Raw genomic sequence first — 23902 nt, forward strand, 5'->3', positions numbered from 1 at the left:
AAACATTTGAGTTTGATGATGTTAACACTGGAATCTTGCTAATCACCGTAGAGTAAGATACAATTTAACGCTAGTTTTTTTTTTTTTAATATATATATCTAGACATAAAATAATGAAGCCTTTTGAGGTTCACTACCTGAGTTAACCAAATTACATTTCATTATCAGAAAGAACAAATGAGCCAGACTGGGAATGGAAATTTGTCAAGACATAAGAAAAGCTGAAACAGTTCTCAGAGAACAAGTCTGGGGAAATAGGCATTCTTGTGGAAAGGTCAGTGAGAGCTGTAGACTGAAGAACTTTCTGTTTGCTCTCAATAGACAGAGGGGGAGAGCTTTGGACAGTAGGCTTGCATGAATCAATCAGGTGGAAATGAGGAAGGCAGAGAGGTGTATAGGGAGAGCTTCATCCACAAGCAATTGCAGATCCAGTGAGGTTAATTCTTGGGAGAATTCTATGTCTAAGCTGCTCCTTGGCTGTCATCCCAGGTTCAGGCCTGATCAATTGGGATTCCCACTGGGATTCCCCCTTTCAGCAGGTGTTCGTGGCTATGGTGTGTCTAGGTGGGGGTTGACTGTGATGGACACTATTTGCTAAGGTCTATCTCCAAAGGTAAGCACAGAGTCAGATGCTCTCAATAGTTGAGGGATGGCCTCATCAGCCACAGGAAAGGGTCTAGGCTAAGGATCACATTATCCACTATGCAAGTTAGCATAAAATTGATGCTCTGTTTCCCAAAATGGAATCAGAACATCAAGGGGACAGTTGACTCACAAAGAGGATTCAAGGAGCCTTTTGCTAACTATTTCCAAGAAGTGTGACCTCCTTTTTTTTCTGTGGTTCTATATATCAGTATTGCTCAAATATTTCTCTGAAGAATCACTGAGAGGAGCTTTTATGAAGTTATATCTTGGGAAAAATATGTGTAGCAGTTCAGTATTTTTAGGTTCTTGTAATTTCAAATTGATGGGTGCTTCAGTGTATTAAGGATGTTTTAGCAGTCTCTTGTATTTAACACATATTCTATGCAAATTACCACTAATATCTCTGTTTTTGTATGCACTGAAATATATCTCTCTAAGTTATTATATATATATGTGTTTAAGATTTAAAACTTCCAACTGCCTCTTTCTTTGTCATTATTTTTGAAAGAATTATTTTTTAACCTTTTTATTGGTTCTTTGTGAATTTCCCATCATGCACCCCAATCCCACTCATCTCCCTGTCCCTTTGTATCTGCTCTCCACCCTTGCAACCTCCTCCTAAAGAAAAACAAGGCTTATTGTGGAAACTGCCATGTCTGACACTGTGTACAACAAAATACCATTTAGTCTACACTTCTTTACTTACAAGTGTTCATTGTTATGAGTCATTGATCTGGTTTGAGGCTTCTGGCTTTTCCTATATTATCCATACTGGATCCTCACTGGGAGTCCTCTTAGATAACCTATTCTTGCCCTGTGCCATGGAGATCCTGCAGCTCTGGAGCTGTAGGACTGGCCTTTTACATGCTCCAGCAGTTCATAGATGGGATAGATGTTGGGGTGGGCCAACCCAAAGCTCTAGGTCTGGGCCTGGAAGTAGCTTAGTTGGTCATCCCACCAGCTGTCCCATACCCACACCACCAGGAAGTGCTCTCCAGCACTGCCCAGGCTAGATCACCCAATGCTGTTTTCTACAAGGGGCAAAACCAGCTCTCCTGCTCTCACATCCTTCTGGCCAGCTCACCACTGCCCATGCCAGCAGAGCTGGCTCTATTGTGCTGCCTAGAGGAGGTACAGGGCCCATTCCTGAGTGCTGCAGCCAATGATGGACAGGACAAGCTTTCCTGCTCTCATGACCTCTGCAACAGCTCTCCTGTCTGCCTAGCTCACACCAATACATGGTAGACAAGTTACAGGGCCAGCTTTCCCACACTGATGCCTATGAGGCCAGCTCACCTGCGAGTATGCCATGCTCATCTGCTGTGCAGTGGTATAGGTGAGGGAGAGAGATGCCCTTTCTCTCCCCTCCACCCTGGCTACCAGCAGCAGGGAGCAGAAGAGCTGACCCAGCCCCCCACTAGCAGCAGCACTGAAGAGAACAGGCTCTGTACCTTGTCCAGGCAGCAAGGTAGAAAGAATTATTTTTATGTAGTGTAGTAGATACACTTTGTAAGGGGTCACATTGTAGATGCTTCTGATTTTATGTACTGTGTGTTTTTTTTTCTTTGTAAAAACTACTTTGTTTTTGTAGTACAATTGTCCAGTAACATAAAGCAGACATTACAGGTAGTGAGTGTGTTTACTCCAGTCTGTTTGGCCACATCCCAATTACATTTCATTTATATAAAACAGGACTGGCTTATAGGAGAGGTGGAGGCCTAGGCCTGCAATGATGGTTTGAATGATTGATTTGTGAATGAATATGGGATGTGTGGTATAGAAATGACATCTATGAGGTGAAACATCCATCTGCAGCATCAATTATTGCAAACGTTTTGTAGATTCAAACATTTAAAGTGGTGAACCACCTTCTTTTGTTCTCTAGCTGTTTATGTGTAGTATCAACGACTACGATTCCTGAGAGACTAGGTTCTTTACAGTCTAATGAAGAGTAGGCACCGAGAGATGACAAGTTCAATATAGATATTAACTCAAGTTTTTGAAGAGCTTTAATTTTTTTCAATCTTCTAATTTTAATATAAAAGACATTTATTTGGTTTGTTGATGAATTCATATTATGCGCTAGAATCATCTTTGGTTTATAAATTATGCTCATATTAAACAAAAATAAGAAATGGACATTTTTATGATGTGATGTTAATCCTACTCTATGTAAAACTCTCCTGTTTAGATTTCATTCACAGAGGACCAGGCAATGTCTATGATCACTCTGACTGTTCTTGCGGATGATCTGCCGGAGTTATCTGAGGCTGTGGTTGTAACACTTACCCAGATTGTCACAGAGGGGGTTGAGGACCCATTGAAAGGTGCTACAATTGACCAGAGCAGAAGCAGGTCTGTGCTGACCATCCTGCCCAGTGACTCGCCCTACGGTGTGGTTCGCTGGCACACCGAGTCTCTCTTCAATAGAGTGCCAGAGCCCACAGGTTAGTCCTGGTAAAGATTTGTCAGGTTCTAATAAAAACGGTTCCTTGGCCATTTTAATTATGCCATTTAAAAGGAATGTGCATTTCATTATTCGTATGACTTTTTCAGCTTGATAGGCCATATTCATTTTAATTTCATTTAAAATTTATAATTATGGACTGACCTTGCAATAATGTCTACTACAGTACTTTTAATTTCTCCGAGCATGCTTTTATAACAGAAAGTGTTAATTGATGGCCCACTAGTAGCAGAGCTGGCCTTTATTTTCTTTTTTTATCATTTCTTCACTTGTTTGCATTGCATGTGAAGATTTCCGGTGTACTCTCAGCAGGTACAGGGCACAGTCACTACCCTGAAAGACAGACTTGGTGCTGGAAGTATCAATTATGTTATGCCACACAGTAATTGGAGTGATTTCACCCGGTGATATATACAGTGACCCATGCTGAACTGTTTCCCTAAATTATTTCTGATTCCCTTTGTTGAATTAATATTCTAATAGATTATGATCAATCAACCTATTGAAATAAAATGTTATATAAAACTTGTATTTATAACAAACTTACAGGATTGCTTGAAACTTTTCAGACAGAGAAACAGATAAACAGATTTCAGAATTCTTTTACACAGAGCTGATAAGAAAGTGGCATGTAGTGATGTTCCTGGGCCCTTGACTATCTGTGTGAGCAATACCCAAGACAATAGACATTAATAAAATAATATATTCATTTTCATTCAAAAGGCATTTTTAAAACATAGAAATTTGTAGGAATGGTATTTTTTTTTTTTGGAAATAATCACAATCATCAGAAACTCTTAGAGAGGTGAGGATATTAATAAACATTTTAAGTACTTTATATGACAAATTATCTTACTCTAAGGAACAAAAAAATACTAGGTTCTCGGAGACATTTTGAACCTTGTGATTGACACCTCATGGTAGACATTGAAATCATGATTTCAATGGTTAGTATTAAATTATGACAGTTTATTCAAGTACCCATTTTCAAGACATTTGTGAATATTATGCAATTGTCACCTATGTGTTACCCCCATAAGTTCACTTTTCTAAGATGTCAATCAGATTTACTTCTTGTGTGACATGGAATGCATGAGAGGCTATGTCTGGGGACAGATGCAATCTAAGAGTGGATGGCGATTCTGAGCCCAACTTTGGAAACAATGTAGAGAAAAACAGAAAACTCCTCCCTAGGATGCTGCCTTAGTGTACTCCCTACTTCCTTAACTGTCTAGAGAGTGAATTCTACCATGAGTGCTTGTGACATTAGCAGAACACGGAACAGCTTAGTAACTCGAGGCGCGTTTATCTCCTAGAGAACATCACTGTCGTTCAGTTACATATTGTTCGAGACAAAGGACTATTTGGGGACATTTCCATTCACTTGATAGCAAAACCCAATTTCTTATTACACATCAATAATCAAGCTACTGAGAATGAAGATTTTGTATTGCAAGACTCAGTAATAATAATGAAAGAAAACATAAAAGAAACTCATGCTGAAGTTGCCATTTTGCCAGTAAGTATAGATTCTAATCCATATGTAAGATAAGCTAACATGATTTTAACCATAAACCTGTAATTCTCCAGTAGTTAATAATGATTAAAATATGCTTTTAAATACAAATGTGAAATTTTACCACTCAAATATTTTATTGGATGGAAAATGGCAAGTGTATCTATTATTTTTGTTTTAGAGTAGAAATGATTTGAATGCATTTGAAATGCTGAATTTTGATTGATTTTATGTCTGATTGGCCATACTATAAAGACTTGTTAGTTGCTTTAAATAACTGAATGAATTAAATCTCCAGGTGAATCTAGTTATTTTTATTGTTTGGTTAGCAAATTTTTTTTTTTTACTTCATGACAGTAATTTCAATATAGAGGAATATTTAGATAGACTAAGTTTGTGTACTAGGTCATACTAGGTCTTCTTTCTGTCTAGAGAGAAAATGGAGGCAGAGAAGTGAAACTCAAAGGGAGAAAACGGGCAGATGCACCTTAGATGAGCATAAGCCATCAAAGAGGCTACTGCTTAGTGTGTCATAACATTACAGGAACATATAATGACCAGGGCTAGGGATTCAGTTCAGAGCTAACTGCTTGCCTAGCATGCACTCGGCCCTGTATTTGATATGCAATGCCACAGAATGCTTTAATAGTACATTAGCATGTAAGGTTAAAAATAATACATGTTAGACAATATAGACATGTCACATGCTGTTACATAGATACAGTAATATTTGTGTTCCTGTTAGAGTTTTGCTGATAACAGTTACCTGTCCTGTAGGGAAAGCACATAAAGGGGGGAGGGGTAGAATGGACACACAAGGGGGGAGGGGTAGAATAGACACAGAGGGGGAGGGGTAGAATGGATACCTAAGGGGGGAGGGATAGAATGGACACACAGAGGGGGAGGGGTAGAATGGACACTTAAGGGGGGAGGGGTAGAATGGATACCTAAGGGGGGAGGGGTAGAATGGACACAGAGGGGGGGTAGAATGGACACATAAGGGGAGGGGTAAAATGGACACACAAGGGGGAAGGGTAGAATGTGCACATAAGGGGGAGGGGTAGAATGGACACACAAAGGGGAGGGGTAGAATGGACACACAAGGGGGAGGTGTAGAATGGACACAGAGGGGGGAGGGGTAGAATGGACACAGAGTGGGGAGGGTAGAATGGACACATAAGGGGGGAGGGGTAGAATGGAGCTTTCCTTGGTTTGTTTTTTTTTTTATGTGTGTTACTTCTACATCTTGATTTTCTTCTTATTATTTTCACACAAAGTGATTTTTTTTTCAAAATTAACTATAATATTTGCTTATACCTAAATTTCTATCTAGGACTTGCACTCTTACAATACATGTAAATTTTATCAAATTTTCCTAGGTTTTTTTTTTTCAGGATACTGTATATATATGATGTATTCAAAGGGTGAGATCAAAATTGAGGGAAAGGATTTTAAACGTTTGATAATGCAGTTGTAGGTACCTTAGAAAGATCATCAGTAGTCTTGAATACATCATAGAGCCTGAGGATTCTCTGAGAAGATATTGGACACATTCAAATATAGCAAGAGATCACATGAATATGTCAGGTTTACAATACAAATAACATATATATCATTTGGGCATGGAGGAAGACATCTGTAACTCCAGCTGCTCAAGAGGATGTGGGAGGGGCACCTGGGCCAACATGTTTGAGACCAACCTGGGCATCGCCACAGGACCCAAACAACCAAATGAAGCATCTCTCCCACCCTTCCAGGATGAGGTTCCTGAGCTGGATGAAGGACTCATTGTCACCATCGCTGCAGTGAACCTGGTGAACCCCAACTTTCCTGCAGAGCAGCCCCGTGTGCAGAGACCAAGGATGGAGTCAGCGGAGATAATGATTGAAGAAAACGATGATCCCAGAGGGATTTTTAACTTTCATGTTGTCAGAGTAAGATGACATTGTTCTCATCTATAGTAAACTGAGTAAAGCTGACCCTTGCTGGTTTGTCCAGTGCCTTGGCATGTTACTACTTATTTGTAGATGTGTATATTAAGATAGGTACTCCATTTGTATTGTCAATGAGTTTTAGTTCTTTTAGCCAGACCACAGAATTAGACATTCTCTTTCATTGCCTTTCTCTCTGAGTTCTAAGTACCTTGTTACTCATGTAAGTGTGAATAATAAATTCAGCAAGTTGCTGTCTAGTAATTTTGAACTTTTAGCTGCCTTTCAACCTCTATTCTTTGTTAAAGGATGTTGGTGGAGTCATTATTGCTCATGAGGGGCCCCCGCCCTTGAACGTTCTTCAAGTTCCTGTTGTCCGGATGGCTGGAACCTTTGAGACAGTGAATGTTTATTGGAAAGCAACACCAGACAGTGCTGGCCTGGAAGACTTTCAGCCATCTCATGGGATGCTCCAGTTTGCTGATGGACAAGTACGTTCCTTAGGACCAGGCTTGACTCCGAGCATGTGAGAGCGTCTACCAAGTAAACATATGATAGTGACTACTAAGTGCATCCTAGTCTGTTTCTTCATGAAATAAAGTTAAATATTACTAATTACTATATAGCCCATTAATAATCACAGGACCAGAACTCATCTTTATGATTTTTAATGAAAAATATGTATGCAATGCACTCTAATCAGACGTTTTCCTTCTCCCCATCCAAATCCTCTGCACCCCACTCAGCTCCATACCCTTTCTCCTTAAAAATACAAAATAGAAGAAACACGTACAGAACCACGAAAATAGAACCCCAAATATACAAACAAGATAAAAAAATGCTCAAGCAAAGTGAAGGAGACAAAATGTCTTCAAAAATATTACTGTGTTTGTTTTGTTTTGGCAAACTACTCATGGGCCTGGGCCTGCCCTGAAGCGCGGCAAATATACCCTGTGAAACTTCATTGGAGAAAACTAACTTTTCCTTTACCAGCTGCTGGAAGGGGCCTAGGTCCACTTCCTCCTCTCTGCTCTGGGACCCCCTAGCTTGAACCTATGCAGGCCCTGTGCATGCTGCCCCAGTCTCTGAGATGCACAGGACATGCATCAGTGTGCTGGGTCTGGAAGATACTTTCCATGGAATCATCCATTGCCTCTGGCTTTTAACCATCTTTCTGCATCCTACAGAAAGAATTCTCTAAAACATTTATTTATTTTATGTATGTGAGTACACTGTCACTGTCTTCAGACACACCAGAAGACGGCATCGGATACCATTACAGATGGTTGTGAGCCACCATGTGCTTGCTGAAAATTAAACCCAGGATCTCTGGAAAAGCACTCGGTGTTCTTAACTGCTGAGCAATTTTTCTAACCCCAGAAAGAGAATTCCAAGATTCAGGCATCCTGCTTTTTTTGTAAACTCTTCTTCCATTTGAAATAGAAGTTGTGTGCCTTACAGGTTCTTAACAAAAAATATCTTTTAAAAAGCCTGATTCACTATTTTGTTCCTTGTCTTAGTTTATTTACTTCTTATACTTACAAATTTGTATTTCCTGATTTTATTTTTAATTATTGTACAGAACAATTGCTCATTTACATAGTGAATTAGATACATAATTCTCATTCCTCTCTCGACTCTGCCCTAATGAAACTTTCCCCCATACATTCCCAGTTCTACTACACGCCTTTCCCTGCCTGTGACCACATTTGCTTTGGTTGCTTGAATAACCATGGGTGGGAGCATATTTCTGAGAGCATGAGCTACAGCTCATTGGCTACACCACTGAAGATGTGACAGCCTCTTCCTAAGCATCCATTAATTGACTATAGTGCCTCGAGAAGGGTTGGGACTCTATGGGCCCTCCCCTATCCCTGATGAAATGTTCACAGGACTAATCTTATGTATGTCTTACACACAAAATCCCATCTTCAGTGAGTTTGAGAGTCAATAACTATGTGGCATGTCTCTTTATCCCCTGGCTTGTAAGATTTTTCTACCCACTCTTCCATGATGTTCTCTGAGCCTTTATGGATATGATATATATGCTCTCTATTGGACCATACCTACTAGCATTTATTCTTGCTAGTTTGACCTCTTATGAGTCTCCGGCTGGCTGCTGCCTGTAGTTTCAAGAAGCTTCGTGATGAGGAGTGAGAGCAGAACTAAACCCGGGGTACATACATCGGTGTGTGGGAGGCAGTTTAACATGCCTTTTAACTACTAGTAGGTTCTCCTACGAATGGGCCACGGCTATAGGCTCTTGAATAGTTCACAACACCAGGCATGGGTACCCTCCTGGGGAATGTGCCTCAGATCCACTCAGAGGGTTGTTGTCTGGTCCTGTCATAAGCATCACATTATTTCCCCAGTCCGATCACTACTGTGGGGCAGTATTGCAGCTAGCAGGGTTTCCCTCTGCACTGGACTGTGAATAGCTCTTCTTCACAAGCAGTCTGTGCTGCATCTTCCGCTACTATGACAGCTAGCCAGAGGGAAGGATTCCCTGTTTAGAGGCAGCTTGTTTTCTGTGTTTGATGTCTTCAGGGTGTGGCTGGTGTCTTCAACAAGTTTGTACCATCAAGTTCTGGTAGGCCAGCAAAAGCAGAGGCAATAGATTGCATTGTTTGGGAGACCTCCTTAGCCAACAACCAGTAGGGAAGTAGCCCACAGCTGGTACCGGAATTTTTAATAACCTATGGTGACTTCAAGGAGGTACAGGTACATTTTTTTTATTCATACTGGTTATCTCCATTCAAATTTGTTTTAAAATGTTACATCATTTAATAAGTGTGCAGAAAAGCAGATTTCCAGTGCTTTCCCACATGTTGCTGGTTTGGTTAGTCCATTCCTGTATACTTTCTCCGTCACACCCCACATGTCTCCACTCTAAACCTTCCCCCTTCCAGTGTCCCCATCCAGACAATTACATGTGCCTGTTCTCCTTTCCTTCATGTCTCTTCCCTCCCTGCTCAGTTGTCCCTTTCTTCCCCCCTGCCTTATGTTCTAGACAGCACACACTGCTCCGAGAACTTGAAACTAGGATCTCACGTACGAGACAGAATATACAGGGTTCTTTCTTTTTCTTTTCTTTTCTTTTCTCTTCTCTCCTCCCCTCCCCTCCCCTCCCCTCCCCTCCCCTCCCCTCCCCTCCCCTCCCCTCCCCTCCCCTCCCCTCCCCTCCCCTCCCCTCCCCTCCCTTCTTTTCTTTCCTTTTCTTTCCTTTTCTTTTCTTTTCTTTTCTTTTCTTTGTTTTTTTTTGGGGGGGGGCTGTCAATCTTAGACCATATTTTGTAATTTTAGTTCCCTTTTCCCACATGTTTTATAGTTTTTATAGTTCCAGTTTTTGTCAATGCATAGGATTATACTGTGTTTATCTTGCACATTTCCTTTAGTCATCAGTTGGTAGACAATAGGCAGGTTCTATTTCCTGGCTGTTGGGAATAGTGCAACAATGAGTGTGAATGTCTGAGTATCTCCGTAGCACAATGAGGACAGACTCTCAGATGTGTTCTCAGGGGTAATATAGCAGGGTCATATGGTTGGGTTGTTTCTAGCTTTCAAAGCATCACTGCACCGACTTCTATAGCTTCTAAAGCAGCTTACGTCCATATGGGTTCCTCTTTCCTACATCCCCGCTTTCATTCACTATTTGCTTTCTATTATAGGCATTCTGATTGTAGAAAGATGAAACCTCAAAAGAATTTTAATTTGTATGAATACTGTTAAAAATATTTATGCTTTGTTCATGTCTTCTGATCACACTCGGATATAGATATTTTTTAAGTGGAGAACTTGTTGTATGTGGATACTTAATTACTATACAAAACTTTCTGTTAAAAGAGAAAAATGATAGAATAGGAGCAAAATAGTTAAGTTTTGGGAAAATTGGAAAAAACAATATTCTAGCATCAGGCTAAACAACCAATAAAGATATTTCCTCAGTGTTACTGGTTTATAAGCTTGGTCCTTGTAATATGTACAAATAGTAGTTTTATAAGTTTACATATAAATTTATTACAAAGTTAGAAATCTCTCTCTGTCTGCGTGGGTGCACATATGCATGTGCACGTGTGTGTACATGTGTGTAGTGTGTGTGTGTAGTGTGTGTGTGGTGTGTGTGTGTGTACATGTGTGTAGTGTGTGTGTATATGTGTGTGTGTGTAGTGTGTGTATGTGTGTGTGTAGTGTGTGTGTATAGTGTGTGTGTAGTGTGTGTGTGTATGTGTAGTGTGTGTATGTGTGTGTGTGTGTATAGTGTGTGTGTGTGTGTGTGTGCAGTCAGAGGACAACTTCAAGTGTTCATCCCATACCTTTCACTGTATTTGAGAGAAGATCCCTCACTGGCTGCACATGGCAAGTTAGTTGGCTTGTAAGATTCGGTGCTGTCTCAGTTCTCTGCTCGGCTGACAGGTGTTTGCTACTGCATATCAGTTTCCATGAGTTCTGGAGATCCAAACACAGGTTCTCACACTTGTGTAGCAAGTATTTTACCAACTGAACAATATCCCCAGCACACATTCTTATTTAGTAAATAGAAGGGTGTGTGGACCACATGCATGTTTTAACTCATTCAGATAGCACCATCTACTTACGTTTAACTTGATTTTGCCTGAACAGAGTCACATAGCATGCAGAACTCATCAGTTGTTTCTAGGAGTGCAGTAATGCTCAAGGATACACACAGACCTAGACGTTCTGTACACGGAAACCTATTACAGCTAACGATTGTTTATTAAATCAGAACTTTTGAAATGTTGCTTAGCAAGCATGAGGTGAGAGTAACACAGGTAAAGGGGGAGTTTTTGTAGTATAAATTGGCTTCTTCCTGAAGCAGCTGGACTCTGGCATTTTCTTCCAGGTCTGAATGTGAAGTGTCACCGTTGACCAGCACTCTCTGGAGCATTATCTTTTAAATTTCATGATGTGACGGGGAATGTTCAGGACATTCAGGACATGTAATGTATAGGACAGATTTGAAGTGTGGCTATGACATCAAGCTGTGGTATCATTTTATTTTATTTATTTTATTCTGCTTACCTGAGTGTGGCATCTCAATTTCTTGCTTTTCCCAACTGTGAAATGTTTTAGATAGAAAACCATTTATTTCATGATCAGTGTATCAAAGTACTGCAGCTTAGCTATAGTGTACAGACAAAGGTTCGAACGTGACAATAAAGCCAAAGTATTTTTATGACCACATGTGAAATCACAGACTGGGCCCAATTTTATTTTATACTTATTAAAATGTTTCACATAGATCCTGATGAGTCAGATCAGTAGTCATAATGTCATGTAAATATCAATAAAAATATCTTTTTTTTTTTTTTTTGGTTTTTTGAGACAGGGTTTCTCTGTATGGCCCTGGATGTCCTGGAACTCACTTTGTAGACCAGGCTGGCTTCGAACTCAGAAAAACGTCTGCCTCTGCCTCCCAAGTGCTGGGATTAAAAGTGTGTGCCACCACGCCCGGCTAAAAATATCTTTTAACAGCTCATTTTTCTCATTCCTTTCTCCTTGCAGGTTTGATTAAAGATGTCAGTGATAATGTTTTTCAAAGATTTGCTTTTCTTTTAATTATATGTATGGCTGTGTGTGGGTTGGTGGATGTGTGGGCAGGTTCTCGAGGAAGCCAGAATCGGGCAATTACAGGGGATTGTGACCCACCTGACTTGGTGCTGGAAATCACATTGGCTTCCTTCCAATAGCATTGTGTGCTCTCTACCCCTGAGCTGTCTCTCCGGCCCACCCTGCTTGCTCTGTGGTCCCATTCTCTATTGTCATCTAGTATTAATATTGGGCACACTGGGTTTTATGCTTTTCTGGTTGTTAGAAACTGCATGTCATTTAGAAATTTTCATTTAAAACGTCATTACTGTTTTCATCACTAGGAAAAGAATTACTTATTAAATTTGCAATTAACCTTGAAAATAATAGGTTTTCAGTTCCTAATGTTGAATAATATGATATTTACATTATCTTAAATGTATTATGGACATAATATGCAAAAAGTTGCTTTTTTCTTTTCTACTGTGTTTTGTCTCACTCATGAAAATTAATGAAAACATGTATGAGGAAACATGATTATTACACTGTGTCTTTCCCTGCTCTTCCCATTCGCCCTCTGACTACTCTCCTCTCCTCACCTTGTGTTTCATAGGTCATCGCACCAATACACATAACTATTATTGATGATTCTGAGTTTGAGCTCTCGGAAACGTTCAGCATCTCCCTAGTGAGTGTGACTGGTGGCGGCCGACTAGGTGATGATGTTTCGGTGAATGTTGCCATAGCACCGAATGACTCACCCTTTGGAATATTTGGATTCGAAAAGAAAACTGTAAGTTAAAAATATCAGGGGACTTCTTTTTCCCAATTTTTCATGTAGCTTTGAAGCTTCTCATTACCTTCCACTTTAATGAGTCTCTCTTCAGGAATGGTCTTTGAGTAGGCTGTTGCCTTAGGAAATATTCCTGCAGCGGCTGCACACAATTAGATACAGGAGAGCTGGTCACAGCAGGTGATCTCTCATCTTTACTGCTTATGGTAGACCAAGGTGCCCTCCCACCTGTCTTCTATTTTCTGCCTGTTTTACTGCCAGGATTCTGCCCTTGTGGAGAGAGCCTTTACCACAGGTCTCGGATTGCATGTTAGGATAGGTTCAGTTGTGAGAATTATTGCTACTCATCCATTGTACTGGAGTTTTACCTTGAATTATATTGAACAAAATATTGGGTTATATTCTCTGTCCCTACCGCTGACAGATTTCCCTATCTTTGTCCTTCTGCTGTTCATTAGCTGTTTTCTTCCAGGATCTGAAAGAGAGAAGCCACTTATTACAGATTTCTCTCTTGAGCGGAGATACAAAGCTAAACCATTTACAAGCATGCAATGTTTATGTAGCTTTGTTTGGTGACAGTTTCTACATGAACATCCTCTTAAATATAAAAGTAGGAAAACCTCTATCATAACAATTATTGTGTGTGATGATATATAATTACTCTAAATTTATCTCTTAAAGACAACTCCAATTTGAGCTAAAGATCCTTAGATAATTCATATTTACTGAAAAACTCTTCTGGTTCAGTCTGTCCCAATTCACTATCTTATTAATCATGCAATCTGTCATTTGCCACAGGTAATCTTTAGCAATAAGCCCGCTGCTCTAACACCCCATCCTTACTTTTCTGTGGCTGTAAATCTAGAGCTTTACAACTTGTCTATGAGATCTCCATTTTTCAGATACTTGAAACTTTAAATACAGCCCAGAAATTGTGATTAAAAACTGCATGGTACTGGTACAGCAACAGACAGGTAGATTAATGGAATAGAATTGAAGACCCAGAAATGAACCCACACACCTATGGTTAACTTGATCTTTGACAAAAGAGCTAAAAGCATCAAGTGGAAAAAAGACAGCATCTTTAACAAGTGGTGCTGGGTCAACTGGTCGTTATCATGTAGAAGAATGCGAATTGATCCTCTTATCTCCTTGTACAAAGCTCGAGTCTAAGTGGATCAAGGAACTCCACATAAAACCAGAGACATTGAAACTTATAGAGGAGAAAGTGGGGAAGAGCCTCGAAGATATGGGTACAGGGGCAAAATTCCTGAACAGAACAGCAATGGCTTGTTCTATAAGATCAAGAATCAACAAATGGGACCTCATAAAATTGCAAAGCTTCTGTAAGACAAAAGACACTGTCAATAAGACAAAATGGCAACCAACATATTAGAAAAATATCTTTACCAATCCTAAATCCGGTAGGGGACTAATATCCAATATATACAAAGAACTCAAGAAGGTGGACTCCAGAAAATCAAATAACCCCATTAAAAAATGGGGTACAGAGCTACACAAAGAATTCTCAACTGAGGAATACCAATGGCTGAGAAGCACCTGAAAAAATGTTCAACATTCTTAATCATCAGGGAAATGCAAACCAAAGCAACCCTGAGATTCCACTTCACACCAGTCAGAATGGCTAAAATAAAAAGCTCAGATGACAACAGATGCTGTCAAAGATATGGAGAAAGGAACACTCCTCCATTGCTGGTAGGTTAGCAAGCTGGTATAACCACTCTGGAAATCAGTTTTGCGGTACCTCAGAAAATTAGACATAGTACTACCTGAAGATCCAGCGACACCACTACTGGGCATATACCCAGAAGATGCTCCAACATGTAATAAGGACACCTGCTCTACTATGTTCATAGCAGCCTTGTTTATAATAGCCAGAAGCTGTAAATGTCCCTCAACAGAGGAATGGATACAGAAAATGTAGTACATTTACACAGTGGAGTACTACTCAGCTATTAAAAACAATGAATTTATGAAATTCTTAGACAAATGGATGTATCTAGAAGATATCATCCTGAGTGAGGTGACCCAATCACAAAAGAACACACATGATATGTACTCACTGAAAAGTGACTATTAGCCTAGAAACTCAGAATACCCAAGATATAATTTATAAAACACATGAAACTCAAGAAGAAGGAAGACCAAAGTGTGGATTCTTCGATCCTTCTTAGAAGAGGGAACAGTATACCCATGGAAGGAGTTACAGAGACATAGTTCAGAGCAGAGACTGAAGGAATGACCATCCAGAGTCTACCCTACCTGGGGATCCATCCCATAAACAACCACCAAACCCAGACACTATGGCAGATGCCAACAAGATTTTGCTGACAGAAGCCTGACATGGCTGTCTCCTAAGAGGCTCTGTCAGTGCCTGACAAATACAGAAGTGGACACTCACAGCCTTCCATTGCTAGGAGCACAGGATCCCAATGAAGGAGCTAGAGAAAGTACCCAGGGAGCTGAATACGTCTGAAGAACATAGGAAGAGACAAAATTTTGTGTCTTGTAAAGAATGGGTCAGCAAGACTTCACCTGATTCAAGAGACCTTGGAATACTGTGCTACCTTTAGAGAGACAGAGTTTGCAATAGGAAGTGCACCTTGTCTTCTAAGTGGAAATTCTGACAAGGGAAGGAATGTGCAGGTCTGAGGGGAAAGGTCTGAGGAGAGGTGCTTAGGGATGAAGAGCAAGCCCAAAAGCTGTTTTCCTTTGAAGGGTGCAAACAAATCCCTTTGCTCCTCTGTGGAAAGTGAACAAAAGCCATTGCATCTAGCAAATGGGTACAAATGTTGTTGTTTTAAAATTTTTCTTCCTAGCATATAGTATCAAATATAATTAGTATTTTTTGAATGGTTATCTATTTTTTAATTGATTCAAGTTTTATTTAATTGTGATGAGAAAAGATACATTATTTCAATTTATCTGAATTTGCAAACATTTAAAAATGTATTTTAAGAAATTACATTCTTCTTTCCCGTTTGTAGCCTAACTCCTTCCAGAGACCCCCCATTCAATACCTGCCATACCTTTCCTTTTTTTATTTTATTATATTCTTTAAAATTTATAAAATATTGTATCAATAAAAATGAGTATTATAAAAGTTGTTTGATATAAAACAACAATCAATTGAACAGTCTTATGTAGATGCTTGTCTATAGCAATACTGAAAATACATAAATTTTTCACAGTAAAATTTTTAAATAACTCCAAATATGTTAACTGTATGGTATTTTAAAATAAAATATCACTATTAGTTTTTTTTTTAATGAGAATAAGTAGATAAAGTCTTTTTGTTGTTTGTTAGTTTTGTTTTTAGTAGAACTTAAAATCTTGGCTCCTACTGTGGTACAAACCCAAAATATGAACAATTTTTTAGACATTGAGTTCATTGTGATAAGGCTGTACTTCAGTGTCCCTCACATCACCAAAGGATTTTATCTCCATAGTAGCTAAGTTGAGAGTTGACAATTCTGCTGTGCCAAGGAATGAATTGCAGGTACGAGTTTTGGATACAGATTTCCTGCTATGGTCAAAGCTGTTTGACTTGAATGATCCTCATTATTCTCAGCCCCCAGGGAACAGGTTACATTCATTTAAAAATGGTGTGTATATTAAGATGGTCTAACCATGAAGTCATTCATCAACTGTTTCAATGAACAATGGTTCTGCTTGGAGGATGGCACAGATGTCAGGTGAGGGTAAGATTCTAGTTCGTTGGCTGTGATGATTTTAAAAAGCATTCATCTCAGAAAAGGAGTAACTTATAAAGTCCTCTTCTTCAAAATGGACACAGTAATTATAAATATCAAGCAAAGCATTCAGTCTCACTTTTTTTGTTGTTCTCTTACAAGCCATTTCCCAAATTAATTGTCTACGTTTCTTTTGGCTGTATAAATAATTTTGAAATATGTAAGCTGTTCTGAAAATCATAGTATAGTGTAAAAACATCAAATAAAGAATCCTACTAATGGAGAGGCTAAAATAGGAGAAGCATGATTTGAAGACCATTGTGTGGCACACAGCAAGACACTGTCACATACAAACAAGCAGAAAGTGTATATGGATTGTACAATATTGGACCTATTTCTCCAATTATCAAATTCCAGACACCACTGGATAACAGCCAACAAATTTCTAATTCCTCATATTTTTGAATTTCAATCAATCAGGATATATTGGTAATATTAGTTTTCATATTAAGAGATATTTAGGAAAAGTAATTGTTATTTCCTGTTATTTTTGTGGAATTATATTTGTGTGGGTTTGTTGAAAGATTACATTCTTGCTTCTTTTAGGGTATAGTTCTCCTCTTTGTGTTGATGTTTTTCATCTATTATCCTTTGTAGGGCTGGATTTGTGGAAAAATATTGTGTAAATTTGGTTTTGTCATGGAGTATCTTGTTTTCTCCATCTATGGTAATTGAGAGTTTTGCTGGGTATAGTAGCCTGGGCTGGCACTTGTGTTCTCTTAGGGTCTGCTAGAAGATCTGCCTAGGATCTTCTAGCTTTCATTGTCTCTGGTGAAAGTCTGGTGTAATTCAGATAAGTCTGCCTTTATATGTTACTTGACCTTTTCCCTTTACTGTTTTTAATATTCTTTCTTTGTTTAGTGCATTTGGCATTTTGGTTATTATGTAATGGGAGCAATTTCTTTTCTGGTCCAGTCTGTTTGGAGTTCTATAGGCTTCTTGTATGTTCATTGGTATCTCTTTCTGTAGGCTAGGAAAATTTTATTCTACAATTTTGTTGAAGATATTTCCTGGCCCTTTAAGTTGGGAATCTTCAGTGTCTTCTACACTTATTATCCTTGGGATTGGTCTTCTCATTATGTCCTGGATTTCTTGGATGTTTTCTGGGGTTTAAATAAAATAAACTACATTCAAGAAGTAACACAATAAATGCTTAATGAATACCAGTTAGCTCCAAATCTCTGAACCTGATTCTAACATAAAATCTAGTGGACCAAAACAAAATAAAACAAAACCAAAAACCACAAAACAAATTGTGTTATATTTTTGTCTTCAAAATGGAAAACATTAATTTACATTTCAAATCTGAGTATTAGAGGTTCCATTGGACTTTTCTGTCCATAGTGAATATGTATAATTCCACCATAACAGATCTTTTTATAACATTTAAGCAGAAGAAATGCTATTCTTAGTAAATTAATGTTGTGAGTCTCCTATGATAAGGGGAAAGGTGGCTCAGGAGAGGAGTCAATGGGAGGATATGAATTCAAATCCTAAGAACTTACATAAGAGTCAAATCTATAGTGGGCTCATTTGTAATCCCAGTTCTCTTATGTTCTCTTAGTTATTTTTCTGTTGTTGTAAAGAGACACCATAACAAAGGAAACTTTGTTTGTAGTTTCAGAGGATGAGTCTATGGCCATCATGGTGGGTAGTACAGTAGCAGGCTCGCAGGCATGGCGCTGAAGCAGGAGCTGGGAGGTTATATCAAATGCACATGCAGGAAAGAGTGAGAGAAAGGGAGAGGCACAGAGAGAGGGGCTAAGGAGAGAGAGAGAGAGAGAGAGAGAGAGAGAGAGAGAGAGAGAGAGAGAGAGAGAGAGAGAGAGACTGGGTATGGGGCATGGGCTTTTGAAACCTCAAAGCCCATGTTTTTGTATAGTGACATAATCTCCTCTGGCAAGACCACACTTACTAATCCTTTCCCCAAATGGTTCTACCAACTAGGATCTAGGCATTCAAATATATGAGCCATGGGGGATGAGGTGGGAGGGTGGTATGCATTCTTATGCAAATCATTCCCTATTGAGAGGTGGGAGGTGAATACAGGAGAATCCATGAAACTTTGTTGGTTGACTGGCCTAGTGTATGCAGTGGCCAAACAAGAGACCATGTCTCAGATAAGGTGGAAGGCCAAGGACCAGTGCGCAAGGTTGTCCTCTGATGACCATTCATACATAGTGTTACACATGCGCCTGCTTTCACACACACAAATGATTCTCAGAAGAGGAAATATTCAAGAGAAACTTGAAACACCAACTGGCCTAATGTGTAGGGAAGAAAAGCAACAGGTTTGAGAGACCCTTTTAGTGGTCACATGATAACAAGTTGTGAATAGAATCTCAAATCAAAACTACAATGATCACAATCCAGTAAGATTGTTTCTCCCATATATATATTTTTATTAGATATTTTCTTTATATACATTTCAAATTTCAAATGCTATCCCGAATGTTCCCTATACCCTCTCCCCACCCTGCTTCCCTACCCATCCATTCCTGCTTCTTGGCCCTGGCATTCCCTTGTACTATCTCCCATATTTTAATGTGTTCACCTTATTGGATTTTATTTCTTACAGGTAATGGTTGATGGACCACTTTTGTCTGATGACTCTGATTCATATGTGACACTGACAGTCGTCCGGTCCCCAGGAGGAAAAGGAGCTGTCCGACTTCACTGGGCTATTGAAGAGAAGGCCAAAGATGACCTCAGTCCTTTGAATGGAACACTATACTTTGATGAGGTATAGTCGCCTCTGAACTCCTTTAACATTTATCTTGCTTTTTTTCACCGAGCCTTGAGGTATTGCTTATGATTTCACATGCTCGTGTTCAATATTTGTATTTTTTAAAATCCATGTACATTGAGAGAGAATGAGAGTAGACAAGGGGGAAAAGCAGGAGGGATAGGGAAGTAGGGATCAGATTGCATACTTCAGACCCTGCCTCTGTCACAGTCCAAAGTGCCTTTCTGTCACATTCCTCTCCTGATTGAAGGTTGAGTCGGCCAGACTAACCGCTCGTCCCAGTGTCATCCCCAAAGCCAGCCTTTCTGCAGCCATTCTTTATATGTTATCACTGAGTCTGATGGTCTATTTTCTTTTGAAATTGGTCTTTTACCACCCTAACTGTGTAGAACTTCTACAGTGATTCAAAACATGGATAGCATCTCCAAGACAATGTCAACTCTACAGACATCCAGTCCACATGTTAATAGTGAGTCATAATCTCATACTCTCAAAGAAAACATCAGACTTACAGACTTAGATTTTTAAAGACATTGACGCTTGGATAGTGTGATTGAGATAATGCCTCAGGCAGCCACTACAGAGATGTGCGTTAGGGACAGGCTGAAGGAGAGCTTGCTCTGCACATCCCTCCTCTTCCTTCTGCTGGTCTATTGGTGCTAGGTTTCTGCTTACCATTTGTCTTCTTTGCTTTCTGCCCATTCCTGTGGCCCTTGAATGCCTAGCATCGTCTCGCTCCCAAGAGTCCTCCTTCCCTCTCAAGCTTTTCTCTTAGCTGAAAACTTCTTAGGAATGTTTGTTAGGGTATGTTATTAGAAGGAAAACAGTCCTTGGGGAAAAGAGAGAAGAAAGGAAGTATGCCGAGGATGTAGATTGGATTTTCGGGCTGGCAGGGACATTTTCTTCTCTACTCCCTTTCAGTCTGAGAAGACAACCCAGTTTCCTCGGCTGCACGGATGCCATGTTTACCTGTGGATTATGCTGCTCTTGGGAACTCTTGCCCTTTTGCATAAGTTCTTTGCCTCAATCTCACAATAGGCAGTCATGGGGGTGAGGGTCCTCTCTGCAATGGCATCCTTAAGATTGTCATTCATATACAGTTGTGTGTATTATATAGAGCTGTTCTCTTGTAATGTGAGCTGCATTTTATAAGGAACATATATATTTTTATTTTTTTAAGATTTATTTATTTTATGTATGAGTACTCTATCTGCATGTACACCTGAGTGCCATCAGAGGGCATCAGACCCCATTGTGAGTCACCCTGTGGTTGCTGGGGATAGAACTCAGGACCTCTGGAAGAGCAGCCGGTGCTCTTAACCGTTGAGCCATCTCTCTAGTCTGTGTATATTTTTTAAAATTATGTGACAGCTTCTAGGAAAACATGAGTTCTTGCCTGAAGCTTTAACTGATGTTCTCCTAGGAGGTCCCTAACTCCTGGGGTGCACTCATCCCCAGCGCTCCAGTCTCTTTCTATTGCCTGTGCTCCTGTAGTGCCTCCATACACATATATTTGAAGGAGGGTACATCTCCCTCAGTCAGCCCAGCATTAGTTTAGCTCAGAAGTCTCTCCATGTTTATGTTTTAGTCTAGCAAAACAACCAGAACAAGCATGTGCTCTGGGTATAAAATTCAACAGCACAGAAGGATGATAAACAAGGGCCTTCTCCCCACGCCTCCTATAAGAACCGCTATTGATAGCTTCTCTTAATCCTTCCAAAACATTATGTACCTTCTCCTCCACACATGCAATTTGTGCTCCGCAATCTGTTCCATAACTTGTTGTTCCATACTGTGGTTTAAACTAAACATTTACTTTCCATGTTAAACAAATCTCTTGCCTCAGAAAGGTGGGTGAACGCATCCCTTTTCTCAGCCTTCACTGCTGGCACCTGCACACCCCCCGGGTCTCTCGGTACCACCGTGGTTTTGGTAGTTCTGAGATTTCTTATCTGTCCGAAGTTCACGCCATTTGCTTGGTGCTCTCTTCTCTTCAATTCTGTCATGTATTCTGCACTATGACAGATTGCTTAGGTCACCTGCATTTACATTAATTTTATCAGCTTCATTTCCTTTCAATCGTGTGGCGTTTTCTTTCTGTTTTTTTTTTTTGTTTTTTGTTTTTTTTTTTTTTTTGTAATATTGGAAGTAACCTTGGACAGATTTTACGTGTAGTGAGGCTACTTGAAATTGTCTTCCTACCATTTCATACCATGTGGATCTTCATAAATTTGTTAATGCTGATGATATTTGGTTTCCAAAGTACAAATGAGAACAACAGTGTTTAACAAAGGCAAGGTGTGAGGGATGAAGACATTGTATTTGTGAGCACGCTAATTTGCGGACAGTTTTCAAGTACTTAATAAAATAGGTGATATTTGTAAAGAGTCTATGAAAATAGCAGCTTGCCACCTTAGTGTAGTGACATTCATCTTTCCTACATTGTGTGCTTAAAGTTTAATAACTTTGAATCTCCAAAGCAAACAAATAGTTTATATTCCTGTCTCTCTGAAATCACCCACAGAGGTTATTCCCAAGTTGCTGCTCCATACAGTTTTTGTGTAGAATGTGAATAATGAAAAATTTAAGGGAAACTTTTCCATGATCAAATATCTTTGGAAATTCTTGATTAATTTATGGAGGATTTCTTGAGGGTTTAGGGGAAGAGTTGTTTAGAAACGTTGTACTTAAGTATAATTTGAATCTCTAGGAGAATTTTTCTAAGCTCACCGCACAAATCGTCCTCATTACGTCTTTGTGCCCGGCATTCATTGTTACCGTTTGTAACCAGCATTACACAGCTATTGACTTGGAATGACTTCCTTCCCCTGCTTTCAGTGACTTTGTTCTATTGAGAACTGGAGACTCTGTGACATGAAAAACCTTTGCATGTAATAAGTTCGAGGACCGTGCGAGCGTACAGAGTATAGTAGAATCTTATGATTCAGTGAGTCTGAGCTCCCGTGCATTTCCCAGTGTACCTACCCACTGAGCTGTATTTGTATCCCTCTGGCAAGATGCCTGATGTTTTCCTATCTGACAGCAAGGGGAATGACGGGGCATTCAGCTTTTATATTTTATACAATCCCTGCTGAGGAAAGACAAGAAAACTAACTTGTTTTACCTCATAATGTAAACAATTGTCCTTTTAATAGTCTGTTCAAAATCAGTTTTCCTCATTTATGTACTCGTGACTTCACTGCCTAAAGCAACCCCCAGTGTATTGTAGGAATTGGCTGTGATGTGAGGTGGCAGAAGCTTTGTGTGTCAGATAAACTGTACTCAGGTTTGGGATATAGTTGTTAACACAAAAACATGTTAGAACAACTCTAGGTTTGCTATAATACTCATGTATTTAGAAACAACAAAAAAACACTCCAGAAGTTGATTTAAGGTTGCAAATAAGTTTTAGAGAACAGGCCAACTTACTGTCTAGGGATGATTTCTTAGTCAGGGTTTCTATTCCTGCACAAACATCATGACCAAGAAGCAAGTTGGGGAGGAAAGGGTTTATTCAGCTTACACTTCCACATTGCTGTTGATCACTGAAAGAAGTCAGGACTGGAACTCAAGCAGGTCAGGGAGCAGGAGCTGATGCAGAGGCCATGGAGGGATGTTTTTTACTGGCTTGCTTCCCCTGGCTTGCTCAGCCTGCTCTCTTATAGAACCAAGACTACCAGCCTAGAGATGGTCCCACCCACAAGGGGCCTTTTCCCCCTTGATCACTAATTGAGAAAATGCCTGACAGTTGTATCTCATGGAGGCATTTCCTCAGCTGAAACTCGTTTCTCTGTGATAACTCCAGCTGTGTCAAGTTGACACAAAACTAGCCAGTACAATTGACCCCTTGTCAATTTGACACACAAACACATCACTAGTAAACCTCAACCCTTACATTCTTATTCATCCCCAAGATCTAAATAACTTTAAACGTCCCACAGTCTTTACATATTCTTAAAATTTCAATCTCTTTAAAATATCCATCTCTTTTAAAAATCCAAAGTCTTTTTACAATTAAAAGTCTCTTAACTGTGGGCTCCACTAAAATAGTTTCTTCCTTCAAGAGGGAAAATATCAGGGCACAGTCACAATCAAAAGCAAAAATCAATCTCCAACCATCCAATGTCTGGGATCCAACTCATGATCTTCTGGGCTCCTCCAAGGGCTTGGGTCACTTCTCCAGCCATGCCCTTTGTAGCACATATGTCATCCTCTAGGCTCCAGATGCCTGTACTCCACTGCTACTGCTGCTCTTGGTGGTCATCTCATGGTACTGGCATCTCCAAAACACTGCATGACCCCTTCAGTCCTGGGCCTTCAATTGCAACTGAGGCTGCACCTTCACCAATGGCCTTCCATGGCCTCTCACAGTGCCGAGCCTCAGCTGCTCTGTGTGACCCCTTCATGCCTTCAAAACCAGTACCACCTGGGTGACCCTTACACATTACCAAGTCCCGCTGCAACAGGAGTACAACCATGGCTATC

At 39.8% G+C, this 23902-nt stretch overlaps 1 protein-coding gene across 1 annotated transcript in view; it reads left to right on the plus strand.

The window, feature by feature from the left end:
- The window catches only part of Adgrv1 (adhesion G protein-coupled receptor V1), a 504170-nt gene that overhangs the window by 129137 nt on the left and 351131 nt on the right, over positions 1-23902 (plus strand). Inside the window, exons 56-61 of the mRNA XM_085830825.1 lie at positions 2836-3091; positions 4428-4630; positions 6385-6561; positions 6867-7049; positions 12719-12898; positions 19250-19414. Of these exons, the coding sequence (XP_085686951.1) occupies positions 2836-3091; positions 4428-4630; positions 6385-6561; positions 6867-7049; positions 12719-12898; positions 19250-19414 (1164 nt within the window). The remainder of the gene's footprint in view (positions 1-2835; positions 3092-4427; positions 4631-6384; positions 6562-6866; positions 7050-12718; positions 12899-19249; positions 19415-23902) is intronic.

This window comes from Mus caroli, unplaced genomic scaffold (genome assembly GCF_978045245.1).
Source record: "Mus caroli unplaced genomic scaffold, Mus_caroli_1 scaffold_15, whole genome shotgun sequence".
Classification (NCBI taxonomy): Eukaryota; Metazoa; Chordata; class Mammalia; order Rodentia; family Muridae; genus Mus; species Mus caroli.